This window comes from Choloepus didactylus, chromosome 3 (assembly GCF_015220235.1).
Source record: "Choloepus didactylus isolate mChoDid1 chromosome 3, mChoDid1.pri, whole genome shotgun sequence".
In the NCBI taxonomy this organism is placed as follows: Eukaryota; Metazoa; Chordata; class Mammalia; order Pilosa; family Megalonychidae; genus Choloepus; species Choloepus didactylus.
In genome coordinates, this window is record NC_051309.1 from 102,198,068 (window position 1) to 102,218,086 (window position 20,019).

General features: G+C 34.0%; 1 protein-coding gene across 4 annotated transcripts in view; it reads left to right on the plus strand.

Moving 5' to 3' along the window:
• PDLIM5 (PDZ and LIM domain 5) overlaps positions 1-20,019 on the plus strand; it is a 251,147-nt gene that overhangs the window by 190,952 nt on the left and 40,176 nt on the right. For all 4 annotated transcript variants that reach the window (XM_037830279.1, XM_037830275.1, XM_037830278.1 and 1 more), the window contains one exon: positions 790-977. In XM_037830279.1, the coding sequence (XP_037686207.1) occupies positions 790-977 (188 nt within the window). The remainder of the gene's footprint in view (positions 1-789; positions 978-20,019) is intronic.

Sequence of the window (20,019 nt, forward strand, 5' to 3'; positions counted from 1 at the left end):
TGAGCTACCTGAAATTTTTTTTAGAAATGCTTTATATGTAATCATAACAACATATAACTTGGCAACATTGGGCCATATGATCTTGTAAACCAAACTGTAACCTGTCCAGATAAAGTATCCTGTTAAGCAAATAATTCTGTTTGAGAGAAGACTATAGTAGTCCTGTGTCTTGTTTTCCTGTATTATCAACTCAGAACAGTAGATATTCTGTTAGACTGGAACTGTTACCTCTTGTTTACCACTGTGTAATCAGTGCCTAATACAGTGTCTGGCATACAGTAGGTGCTTAAACATTAATTGATGGAACGAGTGAGTATGTGAATGAGAAAGAACTAGTGTCTTGTCTGGGAAGCTTAGTTCATAAAATACCAGAAAAATGCAGGAAAGTTGAAGCACCTCTACTATTTCATAGAAATTATCAGGGATTTTCCATTAATTGATTGTTTTAATCTAGATGACTCTTGAAGTGATGAACTAAAGAGGAATTGGGAGAGGAAATTAGCTTATTTAAAGGCATTGGCTGTATAAGCTTTTTAATAGCCCAAGTTCTCATGGTAGACCTTTCAAAGAGAAATTTCATAGTATAGGATGAATGCAGTCGGACCCTTTACTTTTCTTTTTTTCCCTTGCTTTAAAAAGATGAAGTCCCTGAGTCATGGTTTCAGAATTTTTCTTTTTTAAAAATTAATTATTTTTGTTGTTTTACTTAAAGATTTAATGGATTGGGAAAAGAAAAGATCATTACTGATTTAGAATGCCGCCACTTCACCAAAAATGTTTCCTTTACAGCAATACCCAGGAGTCTTCTCAGCAATTGACTTCCTCAGTAGCCTCAAGTCAGAGCCTGCCAGAGAGCCTAGAAAGCCCAGGTTCTGCCAGACCAGGGGTGGCCAGCCTCACAACTGCTGCCGCCTTCAAGCCTCTGGGTTCCACCAATGTTATCAAGTCACCAAGCTGGCAGCGGCCAAATCAAGCAGGTATTCCAAAGAAATCTCTTGCTACTTGCTTTTTTTAAGTGCAATTATGAAAATGTGTTCTATGTATGATAGAATTCACTGTTAAAACTCAGTCTCAACAATTTTAGACTGAGAGAGGACTGTAAAGAATAGATATTGCTGTCTTTCTCTTTGAAGTATTTGTAAGCGTTCTCTGTGTATGCCATTTACTATCCTTAACTGTAGAATTGGGCTTTTCCTTGTTTTCCAGACTACCCAGGAAGCACGTGTTGAATAGTGAATTGAGGTCTTATTTCTGAAGGAACAGTATTGTTGGAAAGTTATCCTTGGGAAATATGACATTGTAATTATGATGATATATACAAAAGGATCTTGTAATTCTTGCCCTTTAAAGATTTCTGAGGCAGTAGAGGAAAAAGGATGTGGTACTGGAAAGAGAATATTTGCATAGCAGGATGGAAAAAACTTGTGCTCCACCTGAAAACCTGAGTTCTCATTCACTTTTACAGATAAATAACTTTAAATAAAGTCACTTAACCTATTTGACCCTCAGTTTTCTTATATGCGAAATGAAGAGACACTAAATATCTCGTTTCTCTCAACATGAACAGTTTATGGTTATATGACTAAAGTACCTCTTTCAACAGAAAGATGTACTTCAGTGTACTTAAGATACACTTAAATGTTGCCAATTCCCAAACTCAGCCTTCATTTCTTGTCACTCGACACTTTCCCTGGATGATCTCTCAGGTTCCTTTTACTACCTAATCACTGACAATTTACAGGGCTCTCTTCCTGAACTCCATAGCCCCAAACACATTGACCTACTTGATGTTTCTAAGTGATCCCTCAAAGGTAGTATGTCCAAAATTGAAAATAACATTACCGGTCTCTGTGAATGGCATATCCACTTAGTCACCAAAGCTAGAATGTAAACTTGAGACCCCTTCCACATCCTTTCAGTAACCAACCCCTGATGGTTCCACTTCTTAGTATTTCTCAAATTTCTCCTCTTCTCTCTTTCTTAAGAAACATTGCCTTGTTTCAAGCTCTGAACATTAGCAAATGTCTTCTAACTCCTTCATTTTGTATTCCATTCTGCAGCAAGTGATCTTTGTAAGCTCTAATTGATCATATCGCTCCTTTGCTTCAGATGCTTCAGTGTATCTCCCCATTCCTTAACATATCATTTAAGACCTTTTTACTTTGCCTCCTACTAACTAACTTCTCAGCCTCATCTCCTGCTGCTCCCCAATTTATAATCTGTGCTATAACCATACTGAACCATCTACAATTAGTGAGACATGCCATGTTAACATGATTTTGAAAGTTCTGGTCTGTCTTCATAGAATGAAGACAGACCAGAACTTTCTACATCAATATTTGGATGAGTATTGATTGAATGCACAAGGGACTACTTTTCAAAATATTATAGCTTTAAGAATTGATCACTTATTATTCTTTAAGAATATTTTTGTCATTTGTGAGAGTGTATTCCCCCACAGAGTTTTTAATGTAATTAGAATACATCTGTTTTTACAATTTCTATAGTGTATAAATACATTAGACACTAAATCAATTCATGTATTTTAAATAAATTATCATTAGAAAAACTAATCATTTATATCATTTATACAATGTATTTCATAGTGGCATTTTGTATAGTTTGAATTACAGTTACATGTTGCTAAATTTGCAAAGAAACTAGGTGTTTGGGGAAAAAAGGATAGGTCATTGCATGTAAGTGTGACTGTTTTAAATGAAAGACTATGTTACTACTTTTTAAACTATCTTTAAATAATTTCAAGCTTACAGGAAAGTTGGAAAAATATATAAACAATAAAGAGAACTCCAATATACCACCTACCCAGATACCCAGATTTACTCAACTTTTAACATTTGCCACATTTGTTGTATCATTCTACCTGTCTGTCTGTGTATTATCTACTACCTATTTTCTAGACATTTGAGAGTAAATTGCGTATGTCATGCTCCTTTAATACTTAATGCTTCCATATATATTATCTAAGAGCAAGGATATTCATTTATATAACCACATTAAATGCAGTTATCAAATTCAAGAAATTTAACATTGATATAAAGCATACAGTCCATATTCCAATTTTTTCAGTTGTCCCAATTATTCTTTTCCTTTGAAAGCTTAAAATATTTTGACTAATATCATTAGCCTCTGAAATTTCTGGATTGTTTATTAAATTAGCAAGACCAATTATTCTCTTGAAACAAAATCCTGACAAAGCGCAGCCCTAACCATTTTTAATTATTTCCATTTGCTTAAAGCCTACTTATAACAACAGAGATTTGCTGTAATTATTTTGTATGTGCACTGGAATACAGAAAGTAACTTTCAGAACAGAAAAATGTTTCTTAAAACAGTTCTTCAAGGAAAAGACCACCTTTCTGAGTTAGAAGCTTAAAGGAGATCACAAAGGAAATGCACTGCAAAGGGAAAAAAGTACAAGTACTGCTTATGGAAATAAGGAAAGAGGCAGAATATCCCCTGCCTCTTAAAGTGGAAAGAAAAATTTCAATTCATGTTGGGACCCCGGAGAATGCAGTACAGCAAAATTACCTCAAGAGGGCGACAGAATCCTTTCTTCTCTGAGGCTAATTTGTTACAGTACTCAAAGCAGGCAAATAACTCAACTGTGATCATGATTCAAGTATTTAGTATTTAAAGCACTTTATTTTTTCCAGAGTATATAAGTGAATTTAATATGAGTAAAACTATAACAGCAGAAAACACTACGTTATATAGCATTATATAAACCTTAACGTTATAAAAATAAAATGTATTTTTCCATTGTGAAGTCATGGTTGAATTAAATCATGATGCTCAGCTCAAATCAGAAAATACTTGTTGCACTCCTGCTGTTTATCTTGCTGTGTGTGCTAAAACTGGCATTTAATGGGTTACTATGTTATATAGAAGTCACTTTTATTTATACTATTTAGTAAAAACGCTCTATAAATACAGAATTACCAGCATCCACTCAAATTCTTTTATTCTGCCCTATCCAATTAAAAAAAAAAACAAATTTTAGAATCTACTCTGATTTAGTCTTTGATAAATAATTTCAAAAGCTTCCTAATGCACCTGAAAAAGTTTGTTTTTGTTTTTTGCTTTAGAAGGAATAGCTTTCTCATGGGTTTTTGTGGTCTTCATAATTCACCTATGAAAACTGTAGTATTAACCAAAGTGATACACAAGCTAGAAAGGTGAGTTGATGGGCTAGTGTGGACTTGGACAAAGCATTTAAGAATTGTGGCATTACTTCTGTTGCTCGTGATAATTCATAGTTGTGCTCTAGTGCCAGTGAAAAAAGGAAAAAAAAAATTGATCCTTCTCCCTTCCTCCTCCCTCCCCACAGATCACCAAACAGTGACTATTACCAGTAATGTTATTTTTTACCAATTCCTATAGGTGGTGGTGGAGATCAGAATCTCTAAATTGCAGTCTGTGACCCACTAGCTGATCCTGAAATCAATTTACTAAATCATAGACAACATTTTGAAATAATGAAATAGAATAGAATAGAAAATATTTGAGTTATGTTTCACACACTAAGGGGAGGTGTCATTTTGTGAAAACTTTTGATTTATATATATATATATGTATGTATGTATGTGTGCACACATTTTGGATCAGAAGGTAAAGTGCATTTCTTATTATGTATTACAGTGAAAAGAGAAAGCTTGAAAATACTGATTTAAACAAATATTTCAGTCTGTCTCTTCTGTATATTGGATGATGACTAATGTAGCTTTGAAATGACAGGCCAAGAAAAAAGACTGCATTGAAAGGGCTGATTGAAATTTTAAGACCTTCCAGTGTATTCTAAGCCTATCATGGGTTTCTATTACCTCCTCTGAAGTACTGACTTTAAATCTTAGATCGTTTCTCTTGTGGTGTTATATAGCCTCTGTACCCAGAAATCTTTCAAGAACGCAGTAATGCTGTACTAGTTGATAAATAGGAACTAAGTGTATATGTAACAGCATTATAGCTTAGATTGGATCATCTTCTTTTTCTCAGGCATATAGTTTAACATACACCTACACACACACACACACACACACACACACAAGCTTGCCGTGATTTACAAAGAGCTAAACATTTAGGATGCAAAATGATTAAAAGTTCAAAGTCTGGATGAAAGTATTAAGATACAAAAGAAATAAGAATCCAAGCTTGAGTTTTATGTAAGCTGGCAATGCTAATTCCTGCTTGTCCTGTGTCTTTGGTGATACTTCCATGATTAAGATGAAGTAATCCTTTTAGAAACATTGACTTGAATCTAGAAAAACACATAAAGGTGAGATTTTTCTTGTTATTTTTCAGAATTAAAGATATATACTTCTTAAACTTATATTTGAATTCCTTGTATATTTGTTATATTTTAATTCAGTATAGCTATTTGAATTGACTATTTGTGTTGACTGCATTTGCTGATAGTTTTTTTATGCATGAAACTCATATATAATTAATAAATGGTTAGATGAGTATTTTCAAAACCTTTGTAAATATAATGGTAAAAGTTTAAAAATGTATTCCTATTGTTACACAGTCCTTTTTGTTAGGTGATCTCATTTGCTTTGTAATGTTATTCCTAGATTCTATTTAATTTATGGATTCATATTAGGTAAATTTAGTTCACTAAATGAAAACATACATATAAAATATTATCTTACAAAATAAAGTTATATTTTTCACAAATCCAGTTGTGAAGAGGCATTATATGTTGGAAGCACATCAGTTTTCTAATTTTCATTTAATCATATACAAAGTGAGAATGATTAATTCATTAAACTATAAGCAGTGCCTCACTAGATCAGGTCCATTGTTCATTGAACTCAGTTTTCTGACTGGTGGTGGCCCTAAAAAATAGGATTGACTGCCTAATGGGGTATGAATTTTGAAAGGTTCGAGATGTTCCTCAAGTGGAGCATCTTTGAGCCTCCAGTTTTCTTCATCTATTAAAATAGGGTCTAAAAAAATCTCTTACAGCAGTCTTATGAAGATTGAATAATATCAAAGTACCTGATACATAGAGGATATTCAAGAAAGGCTAGATTTCTATACCTTTATTCCTTTTACTAATAGCATTAATAACTTAAACTAATACCATCCAACAAAACAGTTCTTCTTATGTGACTTCCTTCCTTGAAAATGTTTGGACCTTTCTGCTACACACAGTTAAATGTCAAGCTTCTTACCAGGGCTTACAGTTCCCTTTCAGCCTTCTTTGCCAGCTTCATTTAACCCCTTGGAAACTTGTCTTCACCCTTGAAGACTAGTTATCACCTCCTTTGTGATGCTTTCTTGATCCCTCTAAATATTTACCTATTCTTTGTCTGTCTCCTACAAAACTTTGTTAGTGGCTTTCTTATAGCATTCATCATGTTTATTTTAATCAGTTGCATATATGTCTTTTATTACAGCTTTCATATCTCCTTCAGGACAAGATCAAGTCTTACTAATCTTGGTTAAACAGCACCTAAACAATACCAGGTGCAATTTATTATTCCTCAGTAAAAGTCTATGAATAAGTAAATGGGTGAATAGGTCAGTTTGTCTTATTTTGAATAGCTTCTTCATATGATTTAAGGGGTACATAATTCACTTCCCAAGGAGGTGAAGGCTGCCATAAGAATTAAAGGTTGTGAATACTAACAGTACTATAGGTAGTACAATATTATTTATTTCCAGTAATTAAAATATTAACAATAATAACAAATCTGAATCCCTGTGGTAATAATTTTTTTCTTAAAAAATATGGGAATTCATGGCATGTAGAGAATAAAGCAGTGAGGTGGAGAGGGAGCACTAGGGATATGATTTGTCACAGTAGATGCAAAGCACCAATAAAGAACATATAGAAATAAGCAAAAAAAGGCACAGTGAAGAGTTAAAAATCAGATTACAAGGCCCAGGTCAGAAGATGTAGAGCTCTGGATCAATGAAAAGAAGAGAAAGGGGCTCAGATAAAGTTCCAAAGATACAGTCTTGAGTTAGAAATTTATTTTTAAATAGTGGATTTTAAAATAGTGGTTTATAGTGTAGTCCTATTTTATGCAGGAATAAAATTGTAATGTTTGTGTCTAAAACAAAATCACACATAGTGAATGGTTCTTGGACATTTTTAGAAAGAGCCCAAGTTGAAGAGGGAACAACATATTCAAAAGTTTTGAAAGAATTTGGCTTCTTGAAGGAAAGGAGAATGGTTCATTGTGTCTAGTGGCCAGAGAGAAAGAGGGGGGCTGGCCAGAAAGGGCTTTGGATGTAAGAGCTTGTAGACTTGATAGTGAAAGGAAGCTATTATAAGATTTTTAAGATGGGTGGTGGAACAATCAGATTAGCATGAGTAAAAGGTCATATAGCTTCTATGTGCTTATAAAAGATCATTGTGACTGTGGTGTAGAGATTACGATGGCAGTCCTGGAGACTGTGGTGGCAATCCATTGTAGAGATGATGATAGTGAATATCACTCTGGGCAGTGGCAATGGGAAGGGAGAGATTCCATGAGCAAGAGAACTGCGAGATACTTACACTTCAACGTGACTTGGAGGTGAGTTTTAACCATTGATCTACCAGGGAGCCTAACTCCCTATAGAGTACTTATATATCTTCTGTTAAAACATTGGTAGAAGATTGTATTCAGCATAGAGAAATTAAGCTTGGTTGGAAAATTGAATATATATCTTTAGTTTTTTTAATGTAACATGTCAAGTTATAAATGTAAATCAGGAGGGTTTCAGTTTGTAACTGAAATAAGCTAAATTTTACTTTTACAAGCTCCTTCCCCTCCCCTCCCTTCCCTTCCCTCTTTCCTTCCCTGCCCTTCCCTTCCCTCTTTCCTTCCATTTATCCTTAACTGTGTCCCTGAAGGCTGGAATTCTGCTGAGGAGAGTAAAGGCATTTAGCTGATTTTAAAGTGACACTCTGTAAACTATTTTACCTTTTCATAATGTACATTCTTAACCTCTGAAATGCCACATTGAACAAATAATCAGTTTCCGTACATTCTGCTTAAAGCATAATTCTGTTTATCTGAATCAGGTGATATATTTCAAATGATATATATATATATATATATGTATACACATACACACACACACACACTACTATTTATTAGTGAGTTGCTTTTTTCTTTATGAAACAGTTTTGACATATATAGTAATGACAAGAGCTATTAATTGACAATGAGATTTGTAAAAATTGGTGACTTAGTATGTAAGTTATTTTGTGTTTTGAAGAAGCATGATGCAATAAAGCTATAGATAGGAAGGTTGTGATTCTTTGAATTTTGTTTGGGGGCACAGTAAATTTCTTTTGGTCAAATGAAAAAGAGAAAAACATATAAACTTGCTTTTCAAAGTGAACATTTGGTTGACCTTAGCTTCTGTTGCACCCTGGCTTGGAGAGTTCTCATTATCCCCACTTAGGGACTTGAAATTCATGAGCGCAGTGGGCAGCCTAGAAGGGAACAAACTAGCTCATTTAACTGTGAAATGGTAGGTTTTATTGACTAATAGTAATAATTATATTTTTCTAATACTTTCAGTTTTACGAATTTTCTTTAATTTATAATGCACAATAAGATTATGTCATTAAATTTTTAAATTAAAATGGGCATCATTTTACCAGTGTGATAAGAGTCTGAGAGAAGTCAAAAGAATTGTTCAGAGTTATAGTGATTGGAGCTCAGTCATATGGATTCTGAAAGGTGAATTTCCCTGTGTCAACAGATAGCATCAGTGAATAAATTTAAGGACTAAATCTCTTAGGAATATAGTATAGAAAGGATTCTTGCCTTGGAGAGAGAGAATAAAATAGTTGACTAGTGACTACTGATGTCACTTTCAAGTAACATTTTCTTTGAATCTAAACTGCATTTTTGAAATTTAGATTAATTCCCTAAGATGCTAGTTAACATGCCCTTTTACCATAGCCTGCCTCTAGTATGTACTACATTTTAGCAATAAAGAAAAATTTGTTTACTTCATTATGAATAGAACTTTGGAGAGATCTGATGGTTTGTTTTGTTTTTTCAGAGAAGACAGGTTTGTGAGACATGATTACATCAAAGACTGACTAATGTGCATGTCAGTTATAAGTGGATATATATTCTTTTTTTTATTTGAAATCTAAAAGTGATAGGATGAAAAAGGAAATTACTGTTTCTACAGTTATCCCAAATTTCATTGTAGGCTTTTGCTAGAGTAGTAAATCAAAATAACTAGATTTGTATAGCTAAGATGAATACATTTATTGGTTCTATTTTGAAGATTTTATATGAATAAGTAAACTCCTACCAGTTCCATGTATTTCATCTCTTCTAATAATGTGTTATTGCTGTCTGTTCTGCATTTGGACATCATTAAACTGAAAAGGCCACTTGCCTTAAAGGCATGACTAGAGCTGTCCATTGTCAGAACTGGGGTGTGAAACATACAAATATGCTTTGTCTTCTTATATACCAAATCGATTTTTGTTTAGAATCATGGATGCCAGATAGGAAAAAAATAAAATAACAATCATTAACAGCCTTCTTTCTTTTCTTCTAAATGTTCTTTTATTGGAAATTATTTTCATGTTGGAAGCTTTCCAGTGCTGATCCAATTGTATATCTGTGAAAGCTCTTCCTTCTCCCCATTTTCCTTTCATATGAGGTTAAAATATTAAATCTTTTATAAAGGAAGATGTTCACATATGCTTTTCATAAAGAATTTTTAATTCTCATTAATTGGTGCTTGTGGGAATTGACAAGCCACAGCCTGTGGATCACATACAGCCTGCCTGTTTTTGTAAATAAACTTTTATGGAGCACAGTCACTCTTGTTTCTTTACATATTGTCTATGGCTGCTTTCATATTACAGTGGCAGAATTGAGTAGTTGCAACAGAGACCATACAGCCTACAAAGCCTAAAATATTTGCTCTCTATCCCTAAACAGAAAAAGTTTGCCAACCCTGGATTTAAACTGTGGGAACAATAATAAATTATGCTTGATGTTTCCGAAAAGCAGATGCAAATTTACTGAGGATCATGAGCTCTCTTGGTAGCACTTACTCAGGACACTCTGATTGCTTCTTTGCTTGTCTAAAATGTTGTATGGGTTCTGTTAGTAATTATTGAATGAATGAATGAATATTTTAAATCTTATGCAATCAAATGTCAGAGTATAATAAAGATCATTGACCTTTATAAAGCATTTCTTACACATTCCAGGAACCGTAAATAAACCCTTTATATATCTATCTCATTTACTCCTCTCAACATTTTGAGGTAGTTATTATTTATATTTTACAGATGAGAAAACCAAGATGCAGAATGATGGCATTTCCAAGATCACACAGCTAGAAAGTGTCAGAACTAGATGCCCAAGTGTGTCTTAACATTGATTCATTATGTTAACTATATTGCTTCCTCCAGCATAAACTAGCTGAGCAGTGTTCTCCGCTTTTAACAGATAGGAAATTCAAACATAACTTTGGATAATAATAATAAAGTTTCATTGATTCCAGAGATCTTTGAGAATTAGTAGTAGTTTGATACTGTTTGACATGGGGAGAATCTCCTTAAATTTTCTTTCCTTTTTGCCTCAGTTTTTGTTGTTTTTGCTTGTTTGTTTGTTTTTTTCCCCCTACATGGTAAGAATTTTATTTATATATGAGTATATATGGGTAACTGAAGCTTGAGGTATGTTTCTCCTTCATTTCTGAGTCTAGGCTGCTTTCTCACTTGTATAAGTAGATGGAAATTGGTGGGAAAGTGATAAAATCCAAACCCATTTAGATTTCATGTTACTTTGGAAATATTTCAGAACTCTAAATATAATACAAGTATAAAAATTTTCATGTATGTCTTTTCAATTTTCTTATCCAAATGTGAGCAAATTTCTACAAATTTAATATTTGAAATAAATTCTTAATTTACAGAGTCTATACTAGTTTACCAGTGACTAGCATTCCTGGTCATGAATCAAACTTCAGTTTTTAAAAATACTTCATCAGAGTATTTCTCTTTTTTTTTTTTTCTTTTTACATATTTATACCCCTCACCCGTCTTTAACATGAAGCACATTGACCTCCCACAGTTGAAGCACGAGCTTTCCTTCCCATTATGAAAGTAGAAATTGTAACAGTGATACTGAGAGTATGTATTTAGAAAATCCTGTTTATATTGTGATAAGTAAAATAATTAGTTGCTTTTTAATTGAACAATAGCAAAACCAGATATTTGAAGATATCACATCTTTATCTGCATTGTACAGAATAGGTTCTTTACTTGCAACTTTAGCCAAATGGAAATTTTGTGTGTAGGGTCAGTTAGAAGAGAGAAAAAGACAGGTCCATGTGTACCCAATTTTGATGGCATATGATGTAACGAATTAAAAAGCAGAGAACTGAACGTAATACAAGTCTCCATATTCACTTTAAGACACTCTAGATCCAATTTAATCTGGATTCTTAAAGTTGAAAGACTGGTTGCTAATGGAAGAAACTAACCTCTTGAAGTTGTGGAAATATTTGATACTTAGCCTTGGGTTCACCTGTTCCAGTTCTTTATGACATACATACCAGTGTTTTCCACTACTTAGAGAAATTATAATAGTTTAATCTGCCCAATTTTGCTTTTAATCATTGAATAAAAAATCTTTCATTCCATTTAATAAATTTCCAAAGAACTCACCAGAATGTACTTTCCTTTTATCCTAGATCTGGGCATAACTTTAAACTTTTTCCATTTCTGCTGTGTATGATTTCATGCCTGGATTAGGAAGAGTAGACTGTTATTTATGCTTTTAACATAAGGATTTTGACAGACAAAATGCACAGATGTTATGCTTGTCTTGGCCCCCATCTATCTGAAATGGTTGGGGAATGGGGCAAAGAAGCAAGCACTTGCTATACACAGTATTCAAATGTGTTGCCATCACTGCTGCCCAATTTAGTACGTGTAAAATTTCTTCCATACTTTTGAGAACATATTCTCTAAGATGCTGAATTACATTACTTTGTCTCCCCAACAGTGCCAAAATGTCACTTTGATGTAGCCCAGTTATTTATATGAGTACTACATTAGCCTCAGTGTTTTTAATAGGAACACCTCTTGCAGTTGAGCCAGTTGTTTTTCATACCATAAAATCTCACATTGTGACTTCTCTCTTGTCAGGCTATAAACATTTGCCTTTTTTCTTTTTGGGGGGGTGGGGAGCTTTAAAGTGTTAATTGAGATTTTCAATATCAGCCTTATTTCTGACTTAATGAAGATGAAATGTTACAGGAATTTTTAAGGAATCAAGAAATATGTTATGGTCACCCCTAGATTTATTCCCATAACTTAGCTGCTCTATCTTAATTCAAAAGTAGTAGTTGAAGTATTTACTCCAATATGGAGTTCATGCAAGAAAATGGGTCAGAATTCTAATAGTGCTCCAAGCTTGTTTGTCCTTATCAAAAGTATTAGACCTACAATTATATTTTCCTTTCTGAAGCAATTTATATAAATCCACTTAAAGAGAGATGTTTCTTACAATGTGAAGAATTGAACCTTATATCCATGTTTTATTTTAGAAACCTTGAAGGCTTCTAAAAGGGCTGAAAAGTATGGGGAGCCAGGTTTAGGGAAAGAAAGTAATCTATAGGAAACTACTCCAACCTTTTACAGAATTCATGAAGGGTTTACAAGTGATAATCTTTGCTGTTAGGGACACCAGACCAAATAAAAAATACTGCTTTCATACGTTATTCCTAAATTTACTCTAGCAAGTAAAGTAAAGAAATTAAAATAGCAGAAATTAATGATCTCAGTTATCACTATCCCCTCCTTCTCAATTGGTCCAGAATTTAGTCCTTCCAAATTTAGATCATATTTGATAAGATCTGCCTTCATATGATAATGGATCAAGGCAGTGACTGGCAAAGAGCTTGGCCCCCACTAGCACGTAGTTAATATTCAGTTAATGAATGCATAAGGGCACAGGGTTTGGAGTCAGACATAGTTTTTGATCCTAAACTTTCCACTCTCCTGCCTTGGCTTCCATGACACCACACTGTTGTGGTTTTTTCCCCTACCTTTCTTTCTGTCCCTACAGTGTTATTGGCCTTCTATCTTAGGAGCTCCTCTGTTTTCATTCTATACTTCCCCTGAACAATCTCATTCACTCACAGCCTCAGATGTCATCAATATGCTGATGACTTCTGAATCAATTTTTCTGTCTCAGATCTTTATTTTGAGTTTATAGACTAATTACACCAGGATGAACCACAGGCACGTTCAACTAAAAAAGGTTGGCTATGAGCGCTCTGAGAGAAAGAACCATACGTGTTTTGTTCTCTACTGTATACCCATGCAAAATATAATGCCTGACACATTGTAGGCTCTCAATAAATAGTGAATGGATAAATAATCTATAATAAGCTCATTATCTTTCATTATTCTAGCTTTTATCCCACTACAAAGTAGATGACTGTTAGTTTACAATCTTCTCTAAACTCTACGAAGGCAGAAACCATGTCTGTCTTGTTCACAGTTGTAAAGCCCACCACATTGGTTGGTATGTAGTCATTATTCAAAAAATACTTGCTCCATTTCATTTCATTGTTGTTGGGCAAGTCACTTATCTTTCGTGAACTTTATAATCCTCATCCATTAAATAATGATAATACCTTATGGTGTAAAGATTAAACAATTCAGATTTAGTCATTCACTTTTCTTTTACTTTTCCTTATAAAAATGTTAAAATATAAACTAAAAACTAGAGACTTAGTTTCTTCTACATATGTATCTCAAGGGGGTAGGGAGATGGAGGGGATTATAGGTTAGAAGAGATTCAAGAGCATACAGCCAAATGCAATGTAAGGTCTTTATTTGGATCCTAGTTAATATTGCATTGAGGGATGTGTTCTAGGCACAATAATGGCCCTTCAAAGATGTCTTAATTTCTGGAAACTGTTAATATTGGAGCCTGTTAATATGTTATGTTACATGGCAAAGGGGCGTTGAGGTTGCAGATGGTATTAATATTGCTAATCAACTGACATTAAATAGGGAAATTATTCTGGGTTTTTCTGATGAGCCCAGTGTAATCACAGGGTCCTTGAAGGTAGAAGAGGAAGGCACAACAAATGGTCAGAGTCATGCAATGTGAAGACTCTACCTGATGTTTCTAGCTTTAAAAATAGGGAGGGGGGCCATGAACTACCTCTAGAAGCTGGGAAAAGTAAGGAAACTGATTCTCCCCTAGAGCCTCCAGAAAAAAACACAGCCCTGCCAACACCTTGATTTTAGCCCATGAGATCCAAGTGAGACTTCTAACATATAGACCTATAAGATGATAAATGTGGGTGGTTTTAAATCACTAAGTTGTTAGTAATTTGTTATTGCAGCCATAGAAAACTAATACCGGAGGTAATCTGAAAAGACAGAAAATTTTTTGGTTATTTGTTGTAAGGAATATTTTTATTTTGTTTTAGGTGTGATAATGGCATTAATGTTATCTTTTTAAAACAGTACTCTTTTAGAGATGATACTGAAATATTATGAAGTAAATGATTTATTTAGAATTTGATTCAGAATAGTGCAAAGATAGGAGTGGATGGGATACAGACGAAATATGATCATTTATGAGTTGATACATTGTCAAAGCTTGATTCTTTTCCTTTATTAAATTTTACTGTTTTTTTTAAAAGAATGAATTGATTTCTTAGCATCCTTTAAAGATATCAGTGCATTTTTAAAACTCCAGAATTGTTGTGACTTACGGACTTAAACATATTTGAAGAATTTCAATGCTTTGTAGTTATTATCCTTATTAATGCTCAAACTGTCCCATCTGTTTCTTCCAATCCTTTTGATACAACCCCAGTAGTCTTTGATAGCTTCCTCACTTTCTAGTTTGACAAGATATTCAGATTCCCCTTGTTTGTTTCTTTCCCCAATGCTCACAATCAGCAGGTTCTCTAAGTACTGGTTCATTTTAGCGGGAAGGCAATAATTTTTGTGCTAGAGTCATTCATTCTGTAAACAAATATTTAGTGAACAATATGCCAGGGGCTGTTTTAGGTGCTAAGGATATAGTAATGAACAAAATAGACAGCATCCCTGCCCTATAAAAAGAATATAAGATATTCTTCATAGCAGGAATAAGTGCTTTGAAGAAACATAATCCAGGTAAGGAGTTTAGGGAGTGGTGGTTTGTGGGGGAGGGAGTTGCTGTTTTATGTAGGGTGGTGAGGGAGAGCCACACTGATAAATGGCCTTTGTACAGGGAACAAGCTGGGGGAAAAGCTTTCCAGGAAAAGAGAACAGAAGGTGCAAAGGCTGTGAGTCAGAAGCATGCTGGCCATTGTAGAGGAATAGTGAGAGCAGTGTGCCTAATATATAGTGAGCAAAAGGTGGGAAGGAGCACGGCAGGAGATGAGGTCAGATTAATAGCAGGGATCAGATTCTTTAGGACCTTTGGTTTTAGTTTTGAGTAAGAAAGAAGCTATTGGATGGTTTTGAGCAGAAGAGTAGCATGATCTGACTTAGTTTTTACTGGTGTCTGTATTTTGGTGGCAAGAACAGAAGCAAGGAAATCTATAGGCAGTCACTGCATTAATCCAAGCAAGAGATGTGGTTTGGACCAGAGTGTAATATGGAGGTGGTGAGAAGTCATCAGGTTCTGTATTTTTTATATTGTCATGAGCAGTTCATCTTAGCACCACATTTGCTCGCCTACTGAATGATAACATTCAACAATTCAGAAGCACTTTATTTAATAACAGTAACCCACTATAGAAGATAATAGCAACATCTGTTGTTACTTACGTTTCTTTTTGGGATATTATCCCCCAGCCACAACTGACTTATTTAAATTTCCAAGTAAAATCTTACAGAGTGTAGTAATTTTTCACCTAGTATATGTCAATAAATAAGAATATTTTACTGACAGTTGAATAACTTAACTTGAACTAAAGGAGTCAGTGGATTCATTTCATCTCTATTCGAGTACAGTCTTGACTGGGTGCTTAATGTGTGCATTATAAGCTTCACTACTGTTTTTTTAAGAACATTGGTGCAGAATTAACAGCCATTTGTAAACAGGGATAGAAAACAAAAGCATCAAATAACCAACAATTATTCTTAAGACAGAAAACATCTGTTTTTAGAAAACTTGCCCATTATACTACCAGGAACTTCAATTGGTCTTTTGTGATTTCTCACAGAAATCTCTTTATAATGCATATAAACAAGTGCCTTTTAGTGAACTCAGCTATTTTTCAGAGATATAGTAAAAATTAGACAATTTCTAATTCTTTAAACATTACATAATATTACATATATAATATTACGACAATATTATCTAAGTCCCTAATAATATATTTGTGTGGTACATTAGCACATAAGTTACTTGAATAAACTTGACAGTCACTGAGTTAAGGCCTTACAATGATTAAAAAATAAAATTAAAGCTCAAGATAAAATTGCTTAAAACTGTGTTAACTAGTTAGCTTAATAATGCATACCATCTGCTTGAAAAAATGCAGTGAAGAGTTTTCTAGATTACAGAATCTTCGCTTTTTATTTTTCTAAATGATGTAATGGAAAGATTTCCCAATAACAGGATATAGGGTTCTACTAAATCAATGACTATTATGTAGTTCAGTTTTTTCTTTTTTGATTCTTAATCTCCAATTAATAGTCTGAAGTAGAGAGATTCCTTTTTAATTCTTTGTAGTAATTTAAATTTCATGTTTAGTGAGTCATGGGCTTGTTTGCTTTTTAAAAATTCTGCCCCTTAAAATTCTCAGTTGTATCACTGTGACGAATACTTTTAAATCTACCAACTCAATGTGTTTTGTGCTGGACATATTTTACAAATTGTGCTGGATATAATTTGACAAATTTGTATATTATATACTGGGAAAGTATTTTAGTATCCTGCCAGATTTTCACATTAATCTGTGTTTGCTTATTTAATGATAATCTTTGTAATTTTAGGTTTGACTATCATAGTATTGAAAGACAAAAGTAAGGATTAAGTATTAATGTATGTGATTCTAAGCCTTTAAAAGATGCATAACTAACAATTCTAATGGTAATGAAAAAAGGTCTCATCAACAATGTTGATTTTGAGAGAGTAGCTAGTGACTGCATTTCTAGATGAGGTTTATGGTGGATTTTTTTAAATACATTTGATACAAAAGGAAAAAATAATAATTTTCAAACACAGTCCCAGTAGGATAGAAATTAGGCACAAAAGATGCCAAATTTAATGAAAGTTGCTTTAAGATAAAGATTAAAAAAGAAAACTTGAGTCAAGAACTAAATTCCTTCTAATGTTCTCATTGTGCCACTTTACTGACTCACTCATTATTCAGTTTGAATAAGTCATTTACATTTTTTGTGACTTAGAGTCCTAGATTATGATGTGAGACTAATTCAGTATTCCTTTTTAATTGTCTTACCAGAACTTAAAAAGAAAAAAAAAATGTTTTCATAACAAATGAAAACAACAAATAGGTTGTAATCTTTATAATCTGCTCCCTCTGAAAAAAATTGTGGGTGACTTTTACAATGGGTTCAATAAATTTGAAGTATTTTGGTCACTGTGCTAACCATGGATGACTTTTTCCTGTATGGTAATAGAAGTTCTCTACAAAATTATAAAATAAGTAGGGTTAATTTTATGTTGCTTCCATTCTCCCAAGACCTCACCTTCTTATACCTCCCTCTCATAAGAAAGCCAAGTGAGCAAAGGCCAGTGGATTGGCATTTGACTGCTGAAACATTGCCCATTCCTGTGCTAGAGTGGTGAGAAGTTCAATCTGAAGAAAGGAACATCATTTTATTCATATAGGAAATAACTGTGCTTGGAAATGTTCAGGGCGTGGTAACTGATAGGACTTGTGTAATTTTGTGTGTAGGCTAATGTGTTAGCAACACAGCAACAAAACAGAAGTATGACAATTTCTTTTGTATCCAAAGTGGTTAAAATGGGGCAGTAATAGAAGGCAAGATTTTTCTTCCCAAGAAAGGAACAGCAACAGAGCTTCAAGCCTTGTTATATGTGTTTAAGACATTCACATGTTTCATGTTTAAGAATGGCTTCTCATGTTAATCAAATTAGTTCCCCATGTACCTTCTCCTTGAAGCATGGGGCAGATGGATTATATCCCATTTTACATTGACTGATGGAGAATTATTACACTTCCATTGGTAAAAGTGTTTCAAAGACTCAATATGTTAGGGTTTTTGCACAGATAATGTGATAAAATAAAGACATATGGTAGATGAAAGGGTTTGACTCTTTTTGAGTTCTGGTTTTCAGGTTTTTCAATTGGTACCTCTGACACCAATCAGAATGGTGGGTTCTCTGCCTGTTACACTCAAATTACCCAATTCCTGAGACACCAGGGTTTCAAAGAGAAAGAAAGAGTATATTGCTAGGTGCAAAGCAGGAGATCAGATGTCCTATAGGCCTAAAAATCTGTCTCCTCCGAACTGCAGTAATCTGATAATTTTATAGTATCAAAGGATGGGCAGGTTTTAGGATAATGAGCACAGTGGCTAGAGATGACAAGGTTAGAGATGATCTAATTATTGAGCATGCAGAGATTGAGTACATGCTTAGTCACAGAATGTATGCAAGAAAATGGCAGCCTGGGTGTAATTTTTAGTATTATAATAAGGTATAGGTCACTTAGAGGTTTAAGCTACTGCACATGTCAGGCACGCCAATTTTGGTTAGATCCAGCTCCGTCTATCAAGATAACTTTGGAATTGGGTGGGTTTGTTCTGGGCTGATGCAAGGCCCTTCATTAATAAACATTAGGGGCTGTCTCTAGTGATCATAAGACTCTAAAGTTGAAAAATAGGTTAAAGGGGGTACAAGTGAGGGTCAGTCACAAGGTTTCTGCAATCACAATATAAAGGCTTTATAGTTATACGGTCATTATCAAAGATCAAGGTAGCTGGATTATAGGTATTTCCCTCTGGCTATTCTAATATTAGAAAGAAAAAAAGAAATATCTATATAATGATGCAGTAATCATAATCATTTGTTGAATTTTAACTTCTCAGTTAACACCTCTCCCATTATTTGAAATCCTGAACCTATTCCACATTATAAAATATCTGTCTGTCTTTACAGTCTTCTTTTAAGAGACAAAATGAAAGTGATTTGGAACCTTCTTCTTTTTTCATTTAATTGTTCAAATGTTAGTTTCTTACCTTCTATTTATATAGAAATTTTCTGGTAGTGGATAGAAAGAAGTATACAGTTTGTCCCCATTTTTGTAACAGTTTATAATTGACTCAGGGAGGAAAAGGTATTATAGGACATTGATAAAAAACTACTAAATTTTACAGGTAGGGGAGGGTTATAGATGTTAAGAGGAACAGGAGAACACTTCTAGCTGGGATGGTGAGGGAAGATTTTAGAGAAGAAAATGGAACTTACATGAGCCTTGCAGAATGGGAAAACAGTGCGCAGCAGCAGAGAAAGAGACATTTCATTGACTGAAGGTCATAGAAGCAGGGACTGATATGGCATGTTTAAGGGACAGGGAGTAAACCATAGCATATTGTTTAAGAGTACACAGTCTGGAGCCAATTTCCTGGGTTCAGGACTGCCACTTGCTATTTGACTTTAGTCAGGTTTTTAAACCTGCCTCAGATTCCTCAAACAATAAAAAAGAAGGGGTACTAATTGTACCTAAATCATAAGGCTGTTGTAAGGATTTGAGAATAGTGTTTTCAAATAGTGATGACAAAAGGTAAGTATTAAATTAGTGTAATCTAGTATGAGAAGAATGACAGCAATGTAGGGAAGTGTGACAGACAAGGCTGTAAAGAAGATTGGGATGAACTCACTTAGGGATTGAACTGTCAGGACTGCTTGTAGTTTTCACTGAGGAGTTGTAGAAGCTTTTAAGCAGGGACATATGATCAGAGTTTTCTGGAAAAGAATCTAGCAGGATAAATTGAAGGAGAATCTGGCAGCAGAGAGACTGGTTAGGAAGTTATTGTAATAGTCCAGCCTTAAAGGA